General features: G+C 36.2%; 1 protein-coding gene across 1 annotated transcript in view; it reads right to left on the bottom strand.

The window, feature by feature from the left end:
* Positions 1–26,016, bottom strand: part of PLXDC2 (plexin domain containing 2) — a 396,924-nt gene that overhangs the window by 81,101 nt on the left and 289,807 nt on the right. The window contains exons 8-9 of the mRNA XM_081132248.1: positions 8,024–8,119; positions 7,716–7,797 (exon numbers count right to left, since the gene is read on the bottom strand). Coding sequence (XP_080988374.1) covers positions 7,716–7,797; positions 8,024–8,119 — 178 coding nt within the window. The remainder of the gene's footprint in view (positions 1–7,715; positions 7,798–8,023; positions 8,120–26,016) is intronic.

Raw genomic sequence — 26,016 nt, forward strand, 5'->3', positions numbered from 1 at the left:
AGAAAACCCAATACACTTAATAAAAATACACTAAAGAGAGAGAATCTCATTTTGTTTAGACTTGGGCTGACATAATCACCAGTTTCAGACCTAAGGGCAATTTATCCATTGTTGCTGAGTGTATATAATTAAGACTTAATGTTTCTATGATGCCTTCAATCAGAAATGACTGTAATTCATTCTCTTCTTCCTGTCTTTCAAGACTAAGCAGCTCGACAACAAGTCATTTCAATTTACTTTTCTTCCATGACATAATTTTGTTGGACCTAATATTTTATCAGGACATACTTTTTATCAAAGACACAGAAATAGATTTTGTTAGAGTTATAAGTAGCTTTGAATTTTGCACTTAAAACTGACATTCAATTTATATCCTGAAGATTTTTGGTTATCAAAATATTATTAATCAGTAATTCTGATAAGTAGATGGAGGTGATTTCAATTTGAAAAAAAAGGTCAGCATACTGGAACACAGATCAATAAAAGTTCATTTAAAATTTTTAAAGTGTGATGAGTTCTAAATGTTCATCTGAAATTTCCAAGCAGAACTTTATTTCAGCCCAATCCACTGAAATAAGCCTAAGGTTATAATTAGTTCTGGATCAGGGCTCCTAGGTTTCCTAAATGGCTTTTATTTGATTATTAGGTCTGGACTTCACATCTTATTATTAAAGCCAATGGGATTCCTTATATAAAAGGATCATGTAAATGTGTAATGTACATGTAGCTTCAAATATGATGTCAAAGGGTTATAGAAAGACTATGGCTTTATCCAGATACAAAAGGTGTATTTAAGCAAGTGCAATTATACTGGCTCTAACTACTGATTTACCTTAATTTCAAAAATTTCAGCCTTGGTTGGATCCCGCAAGGGAGGCAACCAGTCAATGTGTCTCTCTCATGTTGATGTTTCTCTCTGTCTCTCCCTACCACTCTCTCTGAAAAGCAATGGAAAAAATATCCTCGGGTGAGAATTAAAAAAAAAAGTCAGTCTTGGTCATATATTCCAAGAGTATATGACCAATCATTCAACAGTTGTGGGTTTTTGACTGTCTCCTTTCCATCTTAAAATCTTGAGACTAAATTAAGACTAACAGCTAAATCAGACCAACAGAGTGCTTTCCATGGCCCTCTGAGGATTACAGCGGAGGTGCACCTTACTTGAGGGTTAGATATTGAGATGAGTAAGTAGGTAGAAATCATACTGAGTCAAAACATGCTTGAAATTCCCTTAGTACAGCCCTCTCGGGAGCTTGACACTCTGTCTTTTAATAAAACTAGTTCGTTCTCCCAACTGCTCTCAGCTTTTCGAGGCCAATTAGCTCTCCCTCAAAGGCAGAGCCTTTAAGGACATGTAAGAAGATCACTTGACATCTTGGTCAAGCACTTTCGAACTTGTCATTTCACATTCTACTTACAACTTCCGCTCCATTGTACCTACCCAGCCTCACCTAGACAAAGCTTGTCTCAAGGGAAAGGGATGTGATAAAAACAAACAACAACAAAAAAACCTACAAGTAGTTCTTCCTCCATTGCCAGAATAGACTGTGGGGTTTGGTATGACCCTAGATGAAGCTGTTGGCTTGATTTTAAGACCATGTGATATAAAAACACCCACTGTGTCTTTAAACACTGGAGTCAAGATCAATGCTGCAAGTGTGCCAAATGTTAAGGGGTACACAGGAACAAGACCAAGGGAGGAAAGTGTGTTCAAATCTCATTGGTGTTTTTCAGGAAAGGTGGGATCAGCCGCACTATTCAAATTTTCTCTCTCCATTTCCCTCTCCTCCCAAACTTAGGGAGTTTAATTTCTTGCTTATTGTATGCTTATTTAAGTTTATTGTATGCTTAAGTTAAATAATATGTATACACTCTGTTTTACAATAATATGTATACACTCTATTTTTAAAAACTAGCTGTGACTATATAAAATGGTTTTTTATTGTTAATTTAGGTTTATGATACATTTTATATCATTAATGAATTATTAGCCAGTATTTCTGACTTACAGATTTTCAAACTTTTAAAAGTATATTACATGTGATACTTTCTATTTCTCTTTTTGTTACAGCACAGAAATCCAATTCATTCACCAGAAAACAATAAGTGTGATGGTGGCTCAGGGAAATGCAATAGAAAAAATAGTTTGAAAAAGTATACAGCAGTTATTTGGGAACATCTCTCCTTCCTCCCATATTCCTTCTAAAGTAAACATGTTACATGACTCTTCTGTAAATAGAGGTCTTTACCATTAGTAGTGGGTTGCCAATTCTATTTATTCCTTTGATGGGTAGAATCATAGAATGTATTTATTCCCCAAGTTTTATCAGTACCAGTCTATGACTTTGATTGGAGCTAAGGTGGAAACTTCTTTAAAAGTAAGGCACCCAGAGTCTAGCTCCTCAGTGTTCAACATGTCTAATTATAAATGTTGACCTTTGATGCCAGGCATTAGCTTGGTTCTTTCTATAGCCATTTGGTTGACACTGACAAAGCCAATGGACAGAAACAGCCAAAGTGAGTAATTAGAATTCTCAGGAAAATAGAAATTTCTGGTCTCAATTATATGAATAATCCAGACCAGGTTGCATATGCTGGATTCCTGTCTTAGCGCAGGCACTGTGTTAGGTGCTGTGGAAAACACTAAAATGAGTAAGACTGCATCTCTACCCTTTGAAGAATTTATGTTCTCTTATTTCTCCTGGTTGATGTTTCCTTTTGTCTTTAACTCCATGTGGCAAAAATTCAAATCATATGAAAGTATACTTCCTGAAAAGTAATACTCATTCTCGTGACTGTTCCTGCTCACTATAGTTTCCCCAGAGACAAAAACTGTTATCATTCTCATATGTATCTTTTCAGAGGCAGTCTCTGTCTATAGAAACATCACGTATGTAATAGAAGGTCAGCACCATCCTCATTAAGCCATGCCACTGGCTCTTTCCTGGAATCTCTTTTATTTTCAATTTACACTCTCTTCATGGCTGATCTCATTTAGTCTCATAAATTTAAACACTCTCAGTATAATGACTCTCCTATCTGAACCTCTAGACATAAACTGTTCCTGGAATTTGGGGCTTATCTATCCCCACCTACTTCACTTCCACTTGAAGTCTCATAGGCATCTCAAACTGAGCTTGTCCCTAACCAAACTCTTTATTTCTCCCTGCCCTAGTCTCTATTTCTTCTGCCATATTACCTAGGCTCAAAAAACGTGTGCCAGTATCTACCAAATTGCTCAAACAAAAATCTAGGGAGTATCCTTAATTCTTACCTTCTCCTTTCCCTTCACTTCTAATCCATTAGTAAGTAACTTCTCTCCTTCCAAAATATACCTCATATTAATTCATCTCTCCAGATTCCTCAGAAGTATCATCCTTGTCTAAGCTGCTATCATACCTCCTGTAGACTAGTGCACAGTTTTTATTCTTCTTTTCCTTTTCATTCTTAACTCCCACGAAAACAAAACAAAACAAAACAAAACAAAAAACAAAACAAAACAAAAACACCACCACCAAAAAACCCAAACCCAGGAAAAAACCCAAGAGCACACACACATGACCCTCCAACAAACAAACAAACCACAACAAAAATACAACAATTTTCCCTGGAGCATCCAGAGTTGCATTTTTAAAATACAATGAAATCACATCACGGCTCCCCTTAAGTTCTTCTACAATCTAAAAACTTCCTATCATCCTGATAATAAAACCCTTGCTGGCTTACAAAACCATCTAGATTTTGATACTTTGCTACCTTCTAATTTCATCTGCTACCATTCACCCTTCATGCTCAACCCTTAATCCTCCCAACTCACTGCACCTTTTTCCTTCCTTCTCAGATCAAGCCTGAACCCCTGTAGGACCACTGCACTGCACTTGCCAGTCCCTTGGAAACACTCTGCCTCCTCCTTGGTGTAGCTGGTTCCCCATCATTCACATCTAAGTTTAATCGTCACTTCCTCCAAGAAGCTTTTCCTAGCCACCCAGTCCAGAGCAACTACTGGCTCTTTTAAATTCAATAGATCACTTATCATTGACTAACACTTTTGTTTAATTATTAATATATTTATTTTCCAGCTTAATAAGCTAAACTAAGCTCCATGTGAGCTTTGGGGCTGATTAAAATCTGGTTATTATAACTACCTCAGTGTTTAGACTAGTGTGAAAAGCATTCAGTAACTTTTTAAGTCAATGAATGAGTGAATGAATATTTTAAGAACCAAAATATATTTTCAATTTAAAAATAAACTTTTGCAGAATGATGGCTGATGAAACCAAGGTCTCTTCAAAAAGTCAAGGTTGCTTAGCATGATACCAACAAACTCTTGTTATACTTATCAATTCTTCTATATTTTCCATTACATTGCCCTGCTTACTTTTTTGCCATAACACTCATCCTTACCAAGTCTATTTTCTGCATATCTATTTACTTAAAATCTATCTCCCTACACTACAACTGTAAGCTCTATGAGGGAAGTAATTTGCTCACCACTGAATCTCCAATCTAGGGTTTAACTTGAACACAGAGACACGAACATTTTTTTGTTAAATGAGTGAAAATATAAGGTATAATAGAAAGTGGTTGATTCAGCTCCTCTCAATTTGCAGTGAATAAGTAAAAATACTCTTACCTAGAAGCAGTGGGCCATCTATTTTGGGTAAACACGTTCGATCATGGATCTGTAATATGGCCCAAATTCCTTTAGACTTTGGGTAAGCCATTATAAACATTCTATGTTAGTTTTTGCTCCGTGAAAAATGAGAATTAAAGGAAATAAACAAACCAATTAAACTTATCTTCTTAGAGCAAGCCCACCTTGAGAGTTTCAATAATCACTGCCAACTGTTTATTATTCAGGGATAAATGAGAACAAAGGAGAATGTAAGAAGGGTGAAAGAAAAATCTGTGAGGCCCCTTTTGTGCTGCTAAGGATAAGACTTCTCTTGTTTTTATGAATTTGTTAATAAAAGCTCTAAAGTCTGGGGAAATGCTTGCAGGCAGCAAAAGCCAAGTTTTGAAGCTCACAGGTCTAAGGAGAAATTAATAAAATGCAGTGGGAAATTAAGTTAAACAAAGGTGCAATGAGCCATAGTTAACAAATTAATTAGGCAGGTTTTGATTTGTATATAACTGGGTTGCTCAGGAATTAAAAATAAATCCAAGATTTTAAACCAGGGTTTGGTATTCAACAAAACATCAAATGGTAACATGCAGAAAACTCATATTTTTTTAGTAGTATTATTTGATGAATCCCTTCCTCATTCATACGCATCACCACCTTTCTTTTTTCTATTAATCATATAAAAAACTATGCTTTCAATAATATACAATAGTCTTATGTTTTAGTTGAGTCTTTTCTGCATTCTTTTTTATGCCTATAAAAACGTTTATCACTTTCTTGCAATATCAATTATAAAAATATTTATTTTTTAGCAGTATGACTACTATTTTTCAGGCAGTGATGAAGATTAACCTGCACCTGAAGCCTGGCAGGTGCGGGGCAGAACAGGTGAGGTGTCAAAACCCCAGGCAGGGGAGTCACACGGATTAAACTTCAGTTCTAAACTTAACATTTAAGAGCAATGAGACCCTGCACAAATAACTTAGCTTCAGTTTCCTCCACTGCAAAACTACTGCATAGTTAAATATATTTGAAAATTCCTTGGCACAATGACTGGCAAAGAGATCTCTCAATTCAGTGAAAGTATTAACAGAATAAAGCAGTTTCCAATTTGTGGATGTCTTTTTATTGCCAAAAATGCTTGTTTGGAACTTTAAACGTATATATCCACCAATGAGATCTATAAAAACCATAATGAAATGGTTAGTAGAATGTAGGTTTATAGATTAATGCCCCAAACCTTCAATTACCAAAACATTACTTCAGGCGAGAATGGTCATAATAGTACTCTGGCTGGGTGGCAACCTCGACCTGGTTTTCCCTCAACTTTCCTGGTTTCAGTATGGCAAGTCCCTTGTCCTGGGAAGCCCTTTGGTCCCAGACAAACCTAATTATGACTTCTTCATCTGGAACCTAATCACCATTCATTCATTCTTCACTCATTCATCTATTTTTCTGCAGCACCAGGTACATTCTTAGGTGCTATAGATAAAAGGGCAAATCACACTTACTAAACCCAGAACCAGCAAAGGAGACTGATGAAAGAACAACTGCCCTGTGCTAAATACTAATGAGGAAGGTGTGTCCAGACACCAGGGAAACACAGGGGTTGGCGACCTCACACAAACTCGTGCTTCAGGGAGACTCCTCGGAGGAGCTGATTACTAAACTGGAATGTGAATTAGATACACACCCCAAACCAGAGCCTCTGCTTCATTCTTCAGGGCGTTTTTCATGTCTGAGCTCAGCATTACTTAACCATACATATTAAAATGCCATCTCTTTAGATGCACTTTGCTCATTATCTAAGCAGATTTTGAATAATTTCTAACATGCATGTAATTTTTGTGAAATGTCACCAAACTATGAATATAAATAACGGCACACCCTTGACTTTATAGCAGTTCTTCCACTCTGGAGATACAGCCAGTTAAAATCTACTTTTAAGAATGCTAATTGCCTGCTTGCTTTTTCATTATTTTAAATTCATTGCCCAAAGGAAATTATCGGAACAGCATGATAAATTGAAAACAAAACATAAATTATAATATATAATACTGTTCTATCCAGAGTAACGGAGTGGTTGCCCCAAAGTTAGCAAGTTAAACATGTTTCCTAAAGCTTGTTATCAGGGAACTGGCATTCTAGTCTTTATCCTCAATAACTTCAAAAATATTCCTGAATGTGCCTCTATCATTACAGCAAATGTGCAGCAAGATTGGAAGGCACCGACTGCTTACAACAGAAAGCTCTGAGGCCACAGGCACTGACTAAGGGCCTGAAGATGTGATTCTCCGCCTGCAGGAAGGAGCAGACTTATCACACACCCTGAAGGTGAGAGGGGGGCTTATTCTCAGGTAGACTGTAAGCTCCACGGGGGCAGGGGCCACATCCAAATTACTCACTGATGCTTTCCCAGTGCTTGAAACATAACTGATACGCAGATGGTTGAGTAAATACCAAAACACGCTTAAAGGTCTGCACTCTGGATTTCTAACAAATCATCATTCAGAATCCTCTAAGCCCTAAGGACTGAAAAATCCTCTTTACCCCTCATGAAAATCATCACCCTCTTTGACAAGCGAGGCCGCTTAAGTTTCAAAGTCAGTTAGTTACAACACAAACAAAAGCTGCGCGTTCTATTGTCTAAGGACAGCTAGTGTCCCTCTATTCCTCTCCCTCAGCCTGCAGGTCCCATCTTGGCTAGTAACCTTTGAGATATTTACAGGATTTTCTAAAAATGTTCATGTGATTAAGACTAAATTCTCCTTGTTAGAATAAAGATATCTAATGCCATGCTTTCTGCAGCATATGGACCAAAAGCATCAATTTAAACACTCATCGACAGCAATCATTATCTACCTCAAACCCCGTAGAGATTATAAATGTATGTCAATTTTGAGCAACCAGACAAATGAAAAAACGAAAATTCCCACTTGTGAGGCTTTTTTTTTTTTTTTGCATTTTGTCATGGCATTTTTGTATACATATACACTTGATAAGCAACACGCCTGGCACATTTGAAATGTAACGGAAGAGTAGGGGCAGTAAGTCTTTTTAAAATTCAATTTCTTGTAGTATTCTCGTTTACCTTTGAAGTTTACTACACCAACTGCAGTTGAAGCCAATCTGAGAGGATACACAGGGGCCACAACCATTGAACTGGAGACATGCTAGGAAACAGGAGCGAACAGAGTCAGCAAGACTGATTGGGAAGATAGAGAAAACAACAGCAAGGATGCCTCAATCAAAATAACATCAAAGCATCCATCCCCCCACACATGCAAGGTGAAGATGCCCGTCTGTGCCAAGCACCATGTTTTAATTATTGGTAAACGGATCAGATCATCAAACTCGCAAAGCATCTTTCCACCTACTTACACTCAGATGTTAACTTACTAGGTAATGGGGTCATCTCCACAGCTGAAATATTCGTAATTTTTGACATTTGTAACTCTACTCGGTGGTATTCATAAATTGTTCTTCTTCGAACATCTGTAAAAACAAAAATGGGGGGAAAATCAACTTTCCACCTTTCTTTACCTAAAAAACAAGTGTTTTAATAATGAACATAGAATTATACACTTTCACCTGGAGCAGGTTTAAAAATAAAGATTTAAAACAGCAATCCCTCTGGACAGACTGATTATTTAAGAAAACCCTGAAAATCATATGACCATGTACCCAGAAGTCCTTTTATCAATGAAGTTGAAAATGATGATTAGGGTCTCAGATATCTCACTTTGATAGCAGGGCTCCAACCCATTGTCACCCGGAGTTTACATAGGACTTCTTGATAGATTTATTTCTTTTGAAAGAGTCTGACATATGAAGTCAAGGAAGTAAGGTAACAGCTACCATTTGATTGAAACTAATGCTAAAGTAAGTCCTTGAGGAATAGATAACAATTAAAATATTTTCACAGCCTAACCTAAGTTGGTTTTTGCCAAAATAAGAATCTGATTATTTCAAAGGTTTAGAATAAATTTCTTTAATAAAAGTAAAAATAGAACTTAAGTCATTAAAAAATCAATACTGCTATTTATTAAATATACAGTATCAAATCTAAGGAAGGCTAATAATTAGCACTTAGACTGCATGCAGGAATTTAAAATAATTGATCAGTATATACAGCAGTGTCCCTGAGGAGATTTGACAAGAACTTTAATAATTAAAAATCAGATAAATAGACGCAAATGTATTTTATGAAACAAGACTATTGATAAAATATATTTAAAATATAAAAGACCTGAGCCTTACACTAATATGCCTGCCTGAGCTAGGTAAATTTCAATGGAAAGCTAATGTTATCAGTGCGTTACTTAACTTTTGGAATGCTTGAAATTACAGAAATGCGCTTTCTGAATATTGTCATATCTGTTAGGAATTACTTGGCATGCTACAAGTCATTTTTAAAACATCACGGTATCCAATCTTGTGAATATGTCATAGTAGTTAATAGTACAGGCTCTTAAACAGTGTGTCTGGCTCAAATCCCAGTGTTTATACTTGCTATCTGTATGACATTGGGCTTCTTTGTGAGCCTCTCTGTGCCTCAGTTTCTCCATCTATAAAATAGTACCCACATCATTGGGTTGTTTTGAGAATTAAAGTGAGATAATAAATGGAAATGACTTAAAACAATTCCTTTCACATTGCATGTGCTCAGTAAGTGTCAGATATAATTATAGTCTCTCTTCAATATGGCATCCATAGGTCATACTGGTTATATGCCACATACAATGGTCTAAATTCTGTAAATGTAACCTCAATGATATCACACTAAGGCCCTAAAATCGGACTTCTAGGAGTTTGTCTTCCATCTTATCTTAGGGAGAGTTCAATTTTGATTAGTCAACAGACCCAACAATGATCACCTTTAGGACACAGAGCAGAAATAATGTGGAGACTCAGAAGATAGCCAGCTGGCTTTTAGTACAAGTGTTTAGCAAATGTGGACACGTATACATCCAGGAGGGAAGCCAAACATCTACTTACATGTATCTCTACTTTCTTTCCCTCAGATCCTTCCACCCACTTCTGATTGTTCACCATGAAATTCTACTCCAGGAGAGGAAGGAGAGGGCGGGCCCAAAATGAACTCTTTTGAGGCTAGCAGTGATTCTAGAGCCATTCACGGAATATATCCACAGGTTTATCAGATTGGAAAACACTGTTTAGGACCCTAATCCAATTAATTTCTTTTTGGTGTGAGTAAAAGATGCATATATATTTTTCAAAGTGTAAAATTTATCGAACATGAGAGAAAATGCCGACTTCATGGTATTTGGTCACGTTTCACAAGGCACATGAAACATGTCTTTTTTTTTTTAACTTTAAGGCATGTAAAAGGATTACTCAGTTTCTGCCTTTGTCTAAATAGGGCTCGGTCCTATATACTGCTTTGCCTTGTATTGTGCTAAAAACAATTTACTTCTCAGCAATAAGTAAACGATATGGCTTTGCCACTGAGATGGAGGTTTTGATTCTTTATACTAAAGTTCACATGGCATCTGTCATATTAGTAGATACAGTACTTAAAATACTTAAAATACAGTACTTAAAATAAAGTTTTCTTTTCATTTCATATTACACTTCAAAGAGCTCAAACTAATAACATAATGACTACGAAGCCTGGAGGAGTTAATTATTGACCATGTATACGGGGTAAAGGGAAAGAGTGACCTATTTTTGCTATGTTAGTTCTATCACCTGCTTAGATACTTCCAACTATGGGGAGGAGATTAATTTAACAAAACCAAAATTAATGAAAATAATTTTTATTTGATGACCTGCCCAAATAATGACAGCTTCCAAATGGCCATTTCTGTTGCATTTCAGGGATACCACTGTCAACGACAAGTAATTAGAAATATATTTACTAGTGGCTCCTGCCAATACTAGAAGCTTTCATTTGATTCCAGAAATGTATTTAACCCATGTGTCTTGTTTAGAAAGTCAGACAAAATAATGTTGTACCAAACGGTCAGTCATACTAGTGGTAATACAGCTTCCACTGTCTTCTTACAACTTTAAAGTACCAAGATCAACTATAATGTCCATTAGGAGGAGCTTTTAAAATTGAAAAAAGAAAATAAATCTCTGAGCAGACTAACAGAGAATAAAGTTCAGTAATCAAAATCTTCGGGTCATATGATTCAAAGTGTAACTGCTGAATTGCATTTTTAGAAATTCTGAACAATATCTGCAAGAGAAACAGAGTGATCACATGGAAATACCAGGAATTCTCTGCAGTCAATATTCACTCTAGCCGAAATAACAGTTTAATGAGTACACTGTGGCGTGATTAGCCATGATCTAGTTTATTAGCCTGTCTTGAAAGCCAGCATTCACAAGGAAAATGTATGAGTAGTTTCTTAAATTAGCGGATTCTTATATTTATATAAATATTTTAATAGCTCATATTGTCCTGTAAATGATTTGCTAACATTTCCTTATTTTTGTGTTGCCAATGCTTAATGATTGGCCCAAATGGTTATTTATTTTCTTTTCTAGTTCCAATTGAGTCTACCACACAGTACCATTTACTGAACACTTTTTAATGTAAATAGCATATATTGCATGATTACAATTTCATCCCCAGCTTACTCAGGACAAAAACTAGGCTCTTGAGAAAAGAAGTGCACTGTTACAGCAGTTAAAAGCTTTTCACACAAAAATGCAATGCATTAACAGAATTCTCTAGTTGTTGTTAAATAAAGCATCTACAAATAGAAGATGCTTTTGCCTCAAACTTCAAAAAAAAGGTATTTCCTCTGTAGTTCTAATCCTATTAAATAGCAACGTAATTCGGCATTAGATAAGGCGACATAAAATTTAGGTGACTATGAAGTGCTCATCTGAACCTCTTAGCTGTTCCTCTCATCATTCCCTCACTGCATGAGCATGCGTCAAGAAAATCAGAAATTTTAAAAACAATCATCACTTCTGACCTCCTCCCACATATAGTTACTAATAGATTAAACAAGATGCATTTCCTGAACTCCTGCAGTAACCGCCTTGCCCAAGAAGAGTCAGGACAGTAAGCGGTCAGTGCATTGTCATAGTGGGTTGGTGCGATGTGCGGACCACAGGGGGCCCGGCTAACGTCACGGCTCCCATTGGCTCAAGGCTCTTCCTCCCAACACGGAGCTCCCACCAGGGGGACACAACCCTCTGCTCTGAGACTTACGGAGAGATTTTGTAACGTACATTTGCAATGCTATTAAGTTTTTTTTCTTCGAGAAATGAAAATTGAAACTTTATTAAATAAAATTAGGTGAAATACAGTAAAATTTCTTTATTTTAAAATCAATTTTTTGAAAAGCTTTTGGTGCTAAATCACTTAGAAGCTTGGCACTTAAATGAGAAGATAACTCTAGGTTTTTAAGAAACTAAATTTCCTATAGCAAAATGCAATTGGAAAAATGAACATGTGGACATGTTTATAAATGCAGGCAACCAGTATTAGTTAAAAATAGAAATATTCTCTGTGTTATAGGGAAGTATAAGTTAAAACAGAAGTAATCATTATGTAATAGGGAAAAAGTAAGAAATAAAGTTGAAGGCCAATAAGAAAGGGAGAAGTGGAACATCTCTGAGGCCATAATTTAAAACAAAAATAGCAAATAACAACTTGCAGAAAAAATCAGTTTAGATTAATTTTGAGAACTGTTTTGGCTGCTTTCCTATACCTTCTTTAGGTTATCACAGAGTATAGTTTTGCAAAGTTGAGCTTTAAGTTCACTATTTTGAATAAAATTAAAAGAACATTAAGCTGAGTTTCTCTTTTTAGACCAATAAATCCTAGCTAATAGGTACCCACTAGATATTTATCGAATAAATTAATGTTGAAATTTCTTGAATTTTTAATAATGTATTAAACTCCTTTCTGTGACTTTTAGGATTTTATATTAGAAATAAATATTATTAATTGAGGGAATTATCTATAAACTGGTTAAAATTTACTTTATGTGAGACTGGTATAGAGTAAAAGTCAATGAATGAATGAATAGAAATAACAGGATACAATTTAACCATAAATTCCTGAAGGAATTCTTTTCTGTTCATAGAAATTCTTTTAAAAATCTCAAATATGTTAAAATTGCTCAGCAATTTCCAACATCCAGAAAATTTTCAAACTTTTATCTCTTTTTAAAAATCAAGTCAGGGTCAATCAAATAGGATATATTAGAAATGTATCCATTAAAACAATAAAATATCACTTTGTATAATTCTTTCTATCTTGGAAGAGTTTTATAAGAGAATATTTGATGGGCCAAATGTCATGCTATCTATCTTTTTCCTTTTTATTTAGTTTTGAGTGATCTGCACGCTTGAGGACAAAAGCATCTAATGAAGCTGCACTGTAAAGAAAGGCAATTTGATCTTCTGTAAAATGAATAATTTTCAAGTGCTTTTCATTTGAGAAGAGGGAGGGTAAGGTGACACAATTCACTGAAGGTTTTATAGACTGACCTGTCCTTAAAAGAAAGAAAAGGTTATGATAACTCAGAAAATGATAACTGAAGCTCAGTTCTTTTGAAAGAGTTTTTATTGGTTTATATAAAATACTGTGAAAGAAAAAAATTTTCAAGTTTTTTCGAGATTGTTGCTTTCTTCTGCAGTTTGTCAACCTTTTTTTTTTTTAATTTTTATAATTGCTAAAATATTATAACCACCATATCAAAACTACAAATTGTTTTCCATGGAGAAAATCAGATATAATACATGTTTTTATTTTAAAATGTATTATTTAATCATATCCAAAATTCAAAGACCTTTTAAAAGGCAAAGATGTTAAAATTATGTTTATGTAAACATTATATTTGAAATGTAATATTTTATTTAAATATGTGTGTATGGTTTATTGATACCCTGCCCAATGTAGCTACTAGTCACATGTACCTCTTTAAATTTACATGAATTAATTAAACCTAATTAAAATTCAATTCCCCTGTCTCACTACCCTCATTTCAAGAAAAGAGAAGTGGGAGAGATTACAGCAGTGGACTGAGTAGAAGTTACACTGACACACTCCCGGGACAAACCGGAATTACAACTAAAATATAGAAATATCATCCTAAAAACTCAATTGCAACTGAACACGAGCTGGAGAGCACCCTCCTAACCAAGGAGGAAAAGTGGAGACCTCACGTAGACTGGTAGGAAGTGCAGAGGCACAAGAGGGCTGACTGGGCTCCCACAGGCAGCAGCTAAAGATCCAGAGGGATATCTCAGCTGTGAGGGGTTCCCACTGAGAACTCTGGGGCCTAACCCCAAGCTGGATTTCCTAGCCCAGAGCATAAGAACTGAGAAAAGTGCCACATAATATCTGGCTGTGAAAAGCAGCTGGGTTTCTGTTTGGATGGCTAGAAATGCAGGCGCCGTCTTAAAGGACCAATGCACAAAGTTTCTCGTGCAGCCACTCACCTTGGGCAACAACAGAGGGAGGGCAGAGTGGACTGGAGCTATGTGAGGAGAATCTAAGGTTGTGGGCTCTAGAGATAGAGCTCAGAGGCCATCCTTCTGGATTCCTGTGCTGAGTCATTCTCCCATACTGCACAGGACATCTTTCACAAGCAGACATTTTGCTGCTTTTGCCTGGCACGGGGAGAGGGAAACAAAAGCCCCACCCTGCTGGAAAACCTCTTGCCCTACCCCTTGGAGTTTCTACAGCCTGAGGCTCATTAAGAGAACCAGATTAATCAGCCTGCAGGCAGAGGCAGACCTCAGAGTGCTTTGAGTCTCTGCCTGATCTGCTTCTGGACTCAGGCCCTGCAAAAGCAGAATGTGGTGTGCATCTTGGTCCTGTCCAACCACACCCAGACCCAACAAAGGGGACCTCAAACTGTGGGTTGTTGATAGTTCCAAACAGGGTACTCAAGGCCAGTCACAAACAGCTTCTGAAATTGGCCTGCAACAGAGACTTTCCAAAAAAACTGAGAGACCTAGCAGGCCTACCTAACACATAGAAACAAACTCAAATAGGCAGCCAAAATGGGGAGACAAAAAAACAAACCCCAAATGAAAGAACAAGAGAAATCTCCAGAAAAAGAGCTAAATGAAATGGAGATAAACAATCTATTAGATATAGAGTTCAGAATACTGATTTTAAGGATGCTCAACAGCATGAAAAAAGAGATGGAAGCTATGAAAAATGGCCAGTCAGAAATTAAGCATGACATAGCAAAAATAAAGAATACGTTGGAATGATTAACAGCAGATTAGAGGATACTGAGGATCAGATCAGCAAATTAGAAGGGTAGAAAAAAAATCAATCAGAGATCCAAAAGGAAAAAAACAATAAAAAAACAGGACAGTCTAAGGGAACTGTGGGAGCAACAAAAAACATAACAATATTTGTATCATAGGAGTGCCAGAAGAGGTTGAAAATAAGCAAGAACCTGTTTGAAGAAATAATGACAGAAAAATTCCCTAACCTGGTCAAGGAAAAACTCACACAAGTTCAGGAAGCACAGAGAGTCCCAAGCAAGAAGAATCCAAAGAGGCCCATGCCCAGACACATTATAATTAAAATGTCAAAATTTCAAGACAAAGAGAGAATATTAAAGGCAGCAAGAGAAAAGCAAGCTGTTCCCTACAAAGGAGCTCCTATAAGGCTCTCAGGTGACTTCTCATCAGAAACTCTACAGACCAGAAGGGAATGACATGATGTATTCAAGGTAATGCAAAACAAGTATCTGAAACCAAGACTACTTTGCCCAGTGGGGCTATAATTCAAGGTAAATGGTGAAATAAAGAACTTCCCAGGAAAAAAAAGTCTAAAGGAGTTTATTACCACCAAACCAGCATTGCAGGAAATGTTAAGGGACTGCTGTAATTAGAAGTGGAAACAGAGAGAGAAACATAGGCATAAAAAATTAAAATGGCAGTAGGTAAGTATCTATCAATGATAACCTTAAATGTAAATGGATTAAATGCTCCAATAAAAAGACATTGTGTGGCTGAGTGAATAAGTAAACATGACCCAAATACATGCTGTCTACAAGAGACTGACACAGGATGAGAGTGACAGGATGGAAAAAAAATTTCCATCCAAATGGAAATGAAAAAAAAATCTGGGGTAGCAATACTCGTATCAGACAAAATAGACTTCAAAATGAAGACCGTAACAAGAGACAAGAAAGGTCACTACATAATACTAAAGGGATCAATTCAACAAGGGGAAATAACCCTGATAACCTTACATGAACCCAATATAAGAGCAGCTACACTTTTAAAAAAACTTCTGGAAGACTGTAAGGGAGAGATTAACACCAATACAGTCATAGTAGGGGACTTTAACACCCCACTGACTTCACTGGGTAGGTCTCCCAGACAAAAAAAGCAAAGAGCAAACAGTGACCCTAAATGACTCACTAGAACAGATGGATTTAACTGACATTTACAGAACATTCCACCCCAAAGCTGCAGAATATATATTCTTCTCAAGGGCACAGGGGATATTCTCAAAGATAGACCACATATTAGGACACAAAACAAGTCTCTACAAGTTCAAGGAGATTGAAATCATATCAAGCACTCTCTCGGACCACAATGGCATGAAATTAGAAATGAATTACATTAAAAACACTAAAAAACATTCAAACACATGGAGGCTAAATAGCATGTTTTTAAACAATGAATGGGTTACCAAAGAGATCAAGAAAGAAAATAAAAACTTCCTGGAAATAAATGAAAACTAACTCACTGCAACCCCAAATCTATGGGACAAAATGAAAGCAGCCCTGAAGGGGAAGTCCACAGTACTACAGGCCTACCTCAAAAAGCAAGAAAAACTTCTAATAGATTCTCTGACCATACAACTTAAAAACTTAGAGAACAACAAGAAAAGCTCAAAGTAGAAGGAAAGAAATAATAAAGATCAGAGCAGAAATAAATGACATAGAGACTAAAGAAACAATACAAAACATCAATGAAACCAAGAGCTGGTTCTTTGAAAAGGTAAAGAAGATTGATGAACCTCTAGCCAGACTTGTCAAGAAACAAAGAGAGAGGGCCCAAATAAACAAAATCAGAAATGAAAGAGGTGAAATAACAACTGACCCAACAGAAATACAACGGATTGTAAGAAAATACTATGAACAACTATATACCACCAAGCTGGACAACCTGGATGAAATGGACAAATTCCTAGAAAAATACAACCTTCCAAAACACAATCAGGAAGAGTCAGAAAGCCTGCACAGGCCGATAACAGCTGATGAAATTGAAGCAGTAATCAAAGGGCTCTGAGCACACAAAAGCCTTGGCTTGGATGGCTTCACAGGGGAGTTTTACCAAACATTCAAAGAACTAACATCCATCCTCCTAAAACTATTTCAAAAAATTCAAAAGGAAGGAACACTTCCAAACTCTCTTCACGAGGCCAGAATTAGCCTAATTCCAAAACCAGATAAAGACACTACAAAGAGAGAGAATTACAGGCCAATATCCCTGATGAACATAGATGCTAAAATCCTCAAAAAAATATCAGAAAATTGGATCCAGCAATATGTTAAAAAGATCATACACCATGACTAAGAGGGATTTATTCCAGGGATGCAATTCTGGTACAGTAATCACAAATCCATAAACATGATACATCACATAAACAAATTGAAAGACAAAATCACATGATCATATCTATAGATGCAGAAAAGCATTCAATAAATTCCAACACCTATTTTTGATAAAAACTTTCAGCAAAGTGGGACTAAGTAGAGAGATCATACCTCACCATAATATAGGCCATATATGACAAGCGTACAGCCAACATCATACTCAATACACAAAAACTAAAATAATTTCCCCTAAGAACTGGAACAAGACAGGGATGTCCACTTTCACCACTCTTATTCAACATAGTACTGCAAATTCTAGCCACAGAGATCAGACAAGAAGAAAACATAAAAGACATCCAAATTGGAAAGGAGGAAGTAAAACTGTCATTATTCACAGACAACATGATATTGTACATAGAAAATCCTAAAGACTCCACCAAAAAAACTACTAGATTTAATTAATGAGTTTGAGCATCTATCAAGATACAAAATTAACACCCAGAAACTGATGGCATTTTTATACACCGATAAGGTACTCTCAAAAAGAGAAACTAAAAAAAAATCCCATTTACCACTGCAACAAAAAAATTAAGATACTTAGGAAAACACCTAACGAAGGGGGTAAAAGACTTGTACTCAGAAAACGACACAATGTTGCAAAAAGAGATAGAGGAAGATATAAACAAGTGTTAGAATTTACCATGTTCATGGTTTGGAAGAATTCACATCATTAAAATGTTCATACTACCCAAAGCAATCTATAAATTCAATGCAATCCCTATTAAAATACCAAGGGCATATTTCACAGATCTAGAACAGACACTTCGAAAATTTATATGGAACCAAAAAGATTCTGAACAGCTATGATGATCTTGAGAAGGAATAACAAAGTTTGTGGGATCACAATACCAGATATCAAGTTACACTATGAAGCCACTGAAATCAAAACAGCCTGGTACTGGCACAAAAACAGACATATATATCAGTGGAACAGAACAGAGAACCCAGAAATTGGCCCAGGCCATTATGCTCAATTAACATTTGACAAAGGAGGCAAGAACATACAATGGAGTAAAGACAGTCTTTTAATAAGTGGTGATGGAAAAATTGGGCAGGTACATGCAAAAAAATTAAGATACTTAGGAAAACACTTAGATCACCAACTTACCCCATGCATAAAAAACTCAAAATCGATAAAAGACTTAAACATAAGGCAAGAAACCATAAAAATCCTAGAAGAAAACGGAGGCAGCAAAATCTCAGACATCTCTCATAGCAATATGTTTGCCAATACATCTCCTAGGGCAAGAGAAACAAAGGAGAAAATAAACAAATGGGACTGCATCAAAATAAAATCTTCTGCACAGCAAAAGAAACCATCAACAAAACGAAAAGGGAGCCCACTGGATGGAAGAACATATTTGCCAATGACACATCTGATAAAGGGTTAACATCCAAAATATATAAGGAACTCATACAACTTAACGAAAGGAAGACAAACAATCCAATTAAAAATGGGCAAAGGACCTGAATAGACACTTCTCCAAAGAGGACGTACAGATGGCCAAGAGACATGAAAAAATGCTCGAAGTCACTAATCATCAGAGAGATGCAAATTAAAAGGAAAATGAGCTATCACCTCACACCTGTCATAATGGCTGCCATCAACATATCAAACAAGTGCTGGCGAGGGTGTGGAGAAAAGGGCACCCTGGTACACTGCTGGTGGGAATGCAGACTGGTGCAGCCACTATGGAAAACAGTATGGAGGTTCCTCAAAAAATTAAAAATTCAACTGCCATTTGACCCAGTGATCCCACTTCTAGGAATATATCCTAAGAAACCTGAAACACCAATCACAAAGAACTTATGCACCCCTACGTTCACTGAAATGCAATTTATAATAGCTAAGATCCAGAAACAGCTCAACTGTCCATCAGTAGATGAGTGGATAAAAAAGCAGTGTTACATTTACACCTTGGAATACTAAGCAGCTATAAAAAAGGGTCTCTTATCCTTAGGAACAGCATGGATGGAACTGGAGAGTATTATGCTAAGTGAAATAAGCCAGTCAGAGAAAGACAAATACCACATGTTCTCAGTCATATGTGGAATTTAATGAACAAAACGAACTGTTGAATAAAACAGATCCAGAGACATAGAAGCATGGAACAGACTGATAAATCTCAAAGGGAAAGCAGGGGCGAGAGAGTGGGTAGGGCGAGATTAATCAAAGAACTTATATGCTTATGTGCATAACCTATGGACACACATTGGTATGGGGACGGCCTGGCAGTGGAGGGGATCAGTGGGGAAAAAGGAAGACATCTGTAATACTTTCAACAATAAAAATAAATTAACAAAAAAAGAAAAAGAAAAAGGTAAACAAAATATCAAAACTAGGAAATTGTCATTGACATATTGTTTTAAAAAAAAAAGGACACAGCAGCCACATAGTGAGACCACACTGGACAGTTCAGCTTTAGATGATTTCATCAGCATAGAAGGTTCTACTTAACTGTACTTACTGGTCTATGCTATTATTTTTTATTATTTTTGTATTTTTGGGAATGAAAGCTTAAGACATTTTACATGGTAAAAAGGAAATCTATATTTTTGTTTTGATGAATTTTTTTTTCCAGTCTGTAAATATAATTTTGGTCATGTTCTTTGGAAAACTGCTGGTTTGTAACCTTACATAGAGCCCATGCATGGCAAACTGTATATAGTGTTACTCAAAGAGTTCACTGAGCCTCTAAATATTTAAAAAGTATATTTGCTTTGCAAATTAGTTGTCAGTGTCAGTTTAAAAAATGCTAATGTTTCTTATTGAGCTGGGAAAAATAATAACCAACAAAGAAAAAGCACATAGTATCATGAAGAGTGTCAAAAAATTTAAAATAGACCCCATCAATTCGAAGATGGCAGTGGATTAAATGGAATGTACACTGACATTCTCCCAGGACCAAACTGGAATTACAACTAAAATATAGTAAAGCCATCCTGAATAATCAACTGAAGACTAGCAGAACAGAACCCTTATAAGCAAAGATGTAAGGTGGAGAGAGACTGGTGGGAAGGGTGGAGGTGCGAGAGGGTTGGTGGGGATCTCCCAGGCAGCAACTGAAGTTCCACAGGGATATCTCAGCTGTGGGGGCTTCTCACTGAGAACTCTGGGGTCTAAACCCTTTATCCCAGGGATGCAAGGCTGGTACAATATTCTCAAATCAGTAAGTGTGATACATCACATAAACAAATTGGAAGGCAAAAATCACATAATCATATCAACAGACCCAGAAAAATCATTCAAAAAAATCTAACACTCAGTTTTGATAAAAATTCTCATCAATGTGGGAATAGAGGGATCATACCTCATCATAATAAAGGCCATATATGACAAACTACAGCCAACATCATACTCAATAGGCAGAAGCTAAAATAATTTCCCCTAAGAACAGGAACAAGACAGGGATGTTCACTTTCACCACTCTTATTCAACATAGTACTGGAAGTCCTAGCCACAGCGATCAGATAAGAAGAAAGCATAAAAGGCATACAAATTGGAAAGGAGGAAGTAAAACTGCCATTATTCACAGATGACATGATATTGCACAAAAAGACTCCACCAAAATGTAGCAGAATGGACTCCACCATTCAGCAATGTAGCAAAATACAAAATTAACACCCAGACATCAATGGCATATTTACACACCAATAATGAATTCTCAGAAAAAGAAACTAAAGAAACAATCCCATATTACCACTGCAACACAAAAATTAAGGTACTTAGGAATAAGCTTAGCCAAGAAAGTAAAAGGCTTATATTTGGAAAACTACAGGGTGTTGAAAAGAGATAGAGCAAGATATAAACAGGTCGAAGAATATATCATGTTCATGCATTGGAAGAATCCACATCATTAAAATGTCCATACTACCCAAAGCAATCTATAAATTCAATACAATCCCTATTAAAATACCAAGGGCATATTTCATAGATCTAGAACAAATACTCCCAGAACTTACGTGGAACCAAAAAAGACCCAGTAGTGTTGCAGCAGTCTTGAGAAAGAAGAACTAAGTTGGTGGATCAAAATACTATGAAGCCACTGTAATCAAAACAGGCTGGTATCGGCACAAGAACAGACATATAGATCAGTGGAACAGAACAGAGAACCCAGAAATCAACCCAAGCCATGATGCTCAGTTAATATTTGACAAAGGAGGCAAGAGCATACAATGGAGTAAAGACAGTCTCAATAAGTGGTGATGGGAAAACTAGACAGGTACATGCAAAAAAATGAAAGTAGACCACCCATTTATACCATACACAAGAATAAATTCAAAATGGATGAAAGACTTAAATGTAAGTTGTGAAACCATATAAATCCTAGAAGAAACCATAGGCAGCAAAATCTCAGACATTTCTCATAGCAATATGTTTGCTGATAATCTCCTGGGGCAAGGGAAACAAAAGGGAAAATAAAAAAATAAGACTACATCAAAATAAAAAACTTCTGCACAGCAAAATAAACATCAGGAAAATGAAAAGTAAATCCACTGTACGGGAGAACATATTTGCAAATGAAACATCTGATAAGGGGTTAATATCCAAAATATACAAGGAACTCATATGACTTCACAACGGAAGGCAAACAATCCAGTTAAAAAATGGGCAAAGGACCTCAATAGACACTTCTCCAAAGTGGACATACAGATGGCTAAGAGACAGGAAAAAATGCTCAGTCACTAATTATCTGAGAGATACAAATTAAAAGGGCAATGATGTATCACTTCACACCTGTCAGAATGGCTCCATCAACAAATCAACAAACAACAAGTGCTGACGAGGGTGTGGAGAAAAGGGCTCCCTAGTACACTGCTGGTGGGAATGCAGACTGGTGCAGCCACTATGGAAAACTATGGGATTTCCTCAGATAATTAAATATGAAACTGTCATTTGACCCAGTGATCCCACTTCTAGGACTATATCCTACGAAACCCAAAACAGCAATCATAAAGAATATATGCACTCCTATATTCATAGCAGCACAATTTACAATAGCTAAGATCTGGAAACGGCCCAAAATGAGTGGATAGAAAAGCTGTGGGGCACTTACACCATGGAATACTATGCAGCTGTAAAGAAGAAGGATCTCGTACCCTTTGGGGCAGCATAGAGGGACGTGCAGAGCATTATCCTAAGAGAAATAAGCCATTCAAAGAAAAACAAGTACCACATGATTTCACTCCTGTGTAGAATCTAATGAATAAAATAAATTGATGAGTAAAACAGATCTGGAGACATAGAGGCATAGAACAGACTGATGGAGGGAAAGCGGGGGTGGGTGGGTTGGTTGGGAGAGATTAACTAAAAAACTTATATGCATAAGTGCATAACTCATAGACACAGACTACAGTGTGGAGAAGGCCTGGGTGTGGGGGGTATTAAGGGGGTAGTGGGGGGGAAAGGGGGATATGTGTAATTTTTCAACAATAAAGATAAATAAAATGAATAAAATAGCAGATGCTGATGAGAAAGGGATTGATGTTTAAGAAAGATCCAGATAATGTACTGCTGGTGAGAGGAATAAAATGGAGTAGTGAGGGATTGTAGTAGAACCATTTCAAATTAGGTTAGCTGCTTTCCGGATTGGTGTAGTACAAGGATTGTGCATCTGTGTACTAAAGTAACTTTCACATTACTAAAATGACATAACCTTAGGTTTCCAACTCAAAGAACCACAAAGGTATGAGTGGATTTTCTCAGTTTCTTGCGAAAAATCTGATGCTCATTAAGTTCAGAGGGTGAAGAAAAAGTGAGGCCTGATGATGGGGAAGGTCAGTTCCTAAGAGATTAAGATTGAAATTCAAAAGGTTACATCGGAAGACAGAGAAACAAACAGGTATGAACGGTACTAGCGAGAACTGCACATTTATCCAGGAAGACCTCTGCACACTGCACGCTGTGTAAAAGGAATTGAAGGAACATGAGCAAAGGCTGAGAAAGTAGTTAATAGTGCTGTTTAATAAAAATTATGGAAGATGCACATGCTCTATGAATATATGACAATGTTAAAACTTTCCAGTAATCAAAGGAATAGTAGAGAAACAATGAAATATCATGTTCTGCTTAGCAAATTTGCAAAGTTTAAAAATTATAACCGTGTCTGATATAGCATTTAAGGAAATGGGCTCTAATATAATCCTGGTCAGGGAGTAAATTAATACAATATTTATAGAAAGCAATTTGTCAAAGTACATAAAAAACCACTGACATTCAATCGCTATATACTCTTTTTAAAATTAAATTTCGGTGACATTGGTTAATAAGATCATATAAGCTTCAAGTGTACATTTCTATGATACATATTTGTTTATTGCACTGGGTGCCCAACACCCAAAGTCAAACCATCTTTCGTCTCCATGTATTAGGCCCCCTCCACCCCTCTCCCCACCAGCCATCCCCTTCGCCCTGGTAACCACCACACTGTTGTCTGGGCCCGTGAGTTTCAGTTTTATATCCTACACATAAGTGAAATCATATGGTTCTTAACTTTTTCTAACTTATTTAACTTAGCACAATATTCTCAACGTCCATCCATATTGTTGAAAATGGCAGTATTTTGTCTTTTCTTATGGCTGAGTATATTCCATAGTATGTATGTACCACATTATCTTTATCCAGTCCTCTATCGAAGGAAACTTTGGTCTCCATGTCTTGGCTACTGTTCATAATGAACATAGGGGGGCATATATCTTTGAGAATATATTTTCTTTGAGTATTTCAGGTATTTACCCAGAAGAGGGATTGCTGGGTCATGCAGTAACTCTATTCTTAAATTTTTGAGAAACCACCATACTGTTTTCAATAGTGGCTGTATGGGTTTACATTCCCTCCAGCAGTGAATGAGGGTTCCCTTTTCTCTCCAACACTTGTTACTAATTGTCCTGTTGATAACAGCCATTCTAATATTGTGAGTTGGTATCATTGTAGTTTGATGTGCATTTCCCTAATAGCTAGTCAAGTTGACCATCTTTTCATGTATCTGTTGGCTGTTCGTATGTCTTCTTGGGAGATGTGTCTGTTCAGGTCCTCTGACCATTTTTTAATAGGATTGTTTGTTGTTTGGTGTTGAGCTTTATGAGTTCTTTATATAATTGGATATTAACCCCTTGGGGGAGCTGTTGCTTGAAAATATCAGGTTGGTTGTCTTTTTGTTTTCTTGTCAGTTTCTTTTGCTGTGCAGAAGTCCTTTAGCTTGATATCATCCCATTCATTTATTTTTGCTTTTACTTCCCTTGCCTTTGGGGTCAAATTCATAAAATGTTCTCTACAACCAAGGTCTATAAGCTTAGTACTATTTTCTTCTATGTAATTTATCGTTTCAGATCTTATATTTAGGTCTTTGATCCATTTTGAATTAATTTTTTGTACATGAGGACAAAATGTAATCTAGTTTCATTCTTTTACATGTGGCTTTTCAAGGATCTCAGCACCATTTGTTGAAGAGATTATTTTTTCTCCATTGTGTTTCTGGCTCCTTTGTCAAAAATTATTTGCCTACATACATGTGGTTTTGTTTCTGGGCTCTCAGTTCTTTTCCATTGATCTTTGTGTTTGTTTTTCTGCCAATGCATGCTGTTTTATCATAGCTCTGTAGTATAATTTGAAGTCAGATAGTGTGGTACCTCTGGCTTCACTCTTTTTTCTTAGGAGTGCTTTGGCTATTAGGGGTTTTTTGTGGTTCCATTTAAATGTGATGATTTTTTTGTTCTGTTTCTTTAAAAAATGACATTGGGATTTTGATGACATTGCATTAAATCTGTATATTGCTTTGGGTAATATGGCCATTTTAACTATGTTGATTCTTCCAATACATGAAGAATGTGAAGTATCTTTCCATTTTGTTATGTATTTTTCAATCTCTTTTAATAATGCTTTGTAATTTTCTGTAAATAGATCTTTCACACCTTTTGTTAAGTTTATTCCTAAGTATTTTATTCTTTTGGTTGCAATTGCAAAATGAATTATTTGGTTGAGTTTTGTTAGTATATAGGAAAGCAGTGGATTTTTGTACATTGATTTTGTATCCTGCAATCTTAGTGTATTTGTTTATTGTTTCTAATGGATTTTTGGTGGAGTTACGTATTCATTTTTAAGAAACATATATGTGTAAAAATTTAAAAACATGGATGTCCAGCACTGTTTTACTGGTAATTAATACAAAAAACAACCTACATGGGAAACCAGTGCTGAGACAGATTACATAAATTATGAAAGAAAGGAATTTGTTGCAGCTATTAATGACCATATTTTAGACAGGGAGTTAGCAGTGCAGAAAAAAAAAAAGGGTTGTATGAATAACGAGAATCACAGTTAGCAAAAACATTTATAGCACAGTGCCAGTTTTCTTAATGTGTGTGTGTACTATAAACAGAAGATGGGTGCAGATATGCAGGAACATTGATGGTTATCTTTTGCAGTAGCAGATTTATAAGCAATTTAAAATTTCTTCTTTGTGTTTTATTTTACAAATTCCTCTGAATTTAACATGCACTATGCTTAAAATCACAAGTATGTTTTTACACTCACATATTTGTGAGGAATAACCAATGTCATTGCACATAGACCTGTTTTTCATATCTGTACCTGTGGATAACCAATCAGCTGATCTCTGTGGTTCTTTCTCTCTAAAGTTCTACAGAACAGTTTATGAAAAACAGAAGGTAATGCAGAGATGTGTACACACAGACAGACAACAAGGCAAAAAAACAAAAGGTGTCATAGAAAGAATGAGTTTCATTGAGAGGGAGTTCAGGTGCTTT

This window comes from Miniopterus schreibersii, assembly GCF_964146895.1.
Source record: "Miniopterus schreibersii genome assembly, chromosome: 1".
In the NCBI taxonomy this organism is placed as follows: domain Eukaryota; kingdom Metazoa; phylum Chordata; class Mammalia; order Chiroptera; family Miniopteridae; genus Miniopterus; species Miniopterus schreibersii.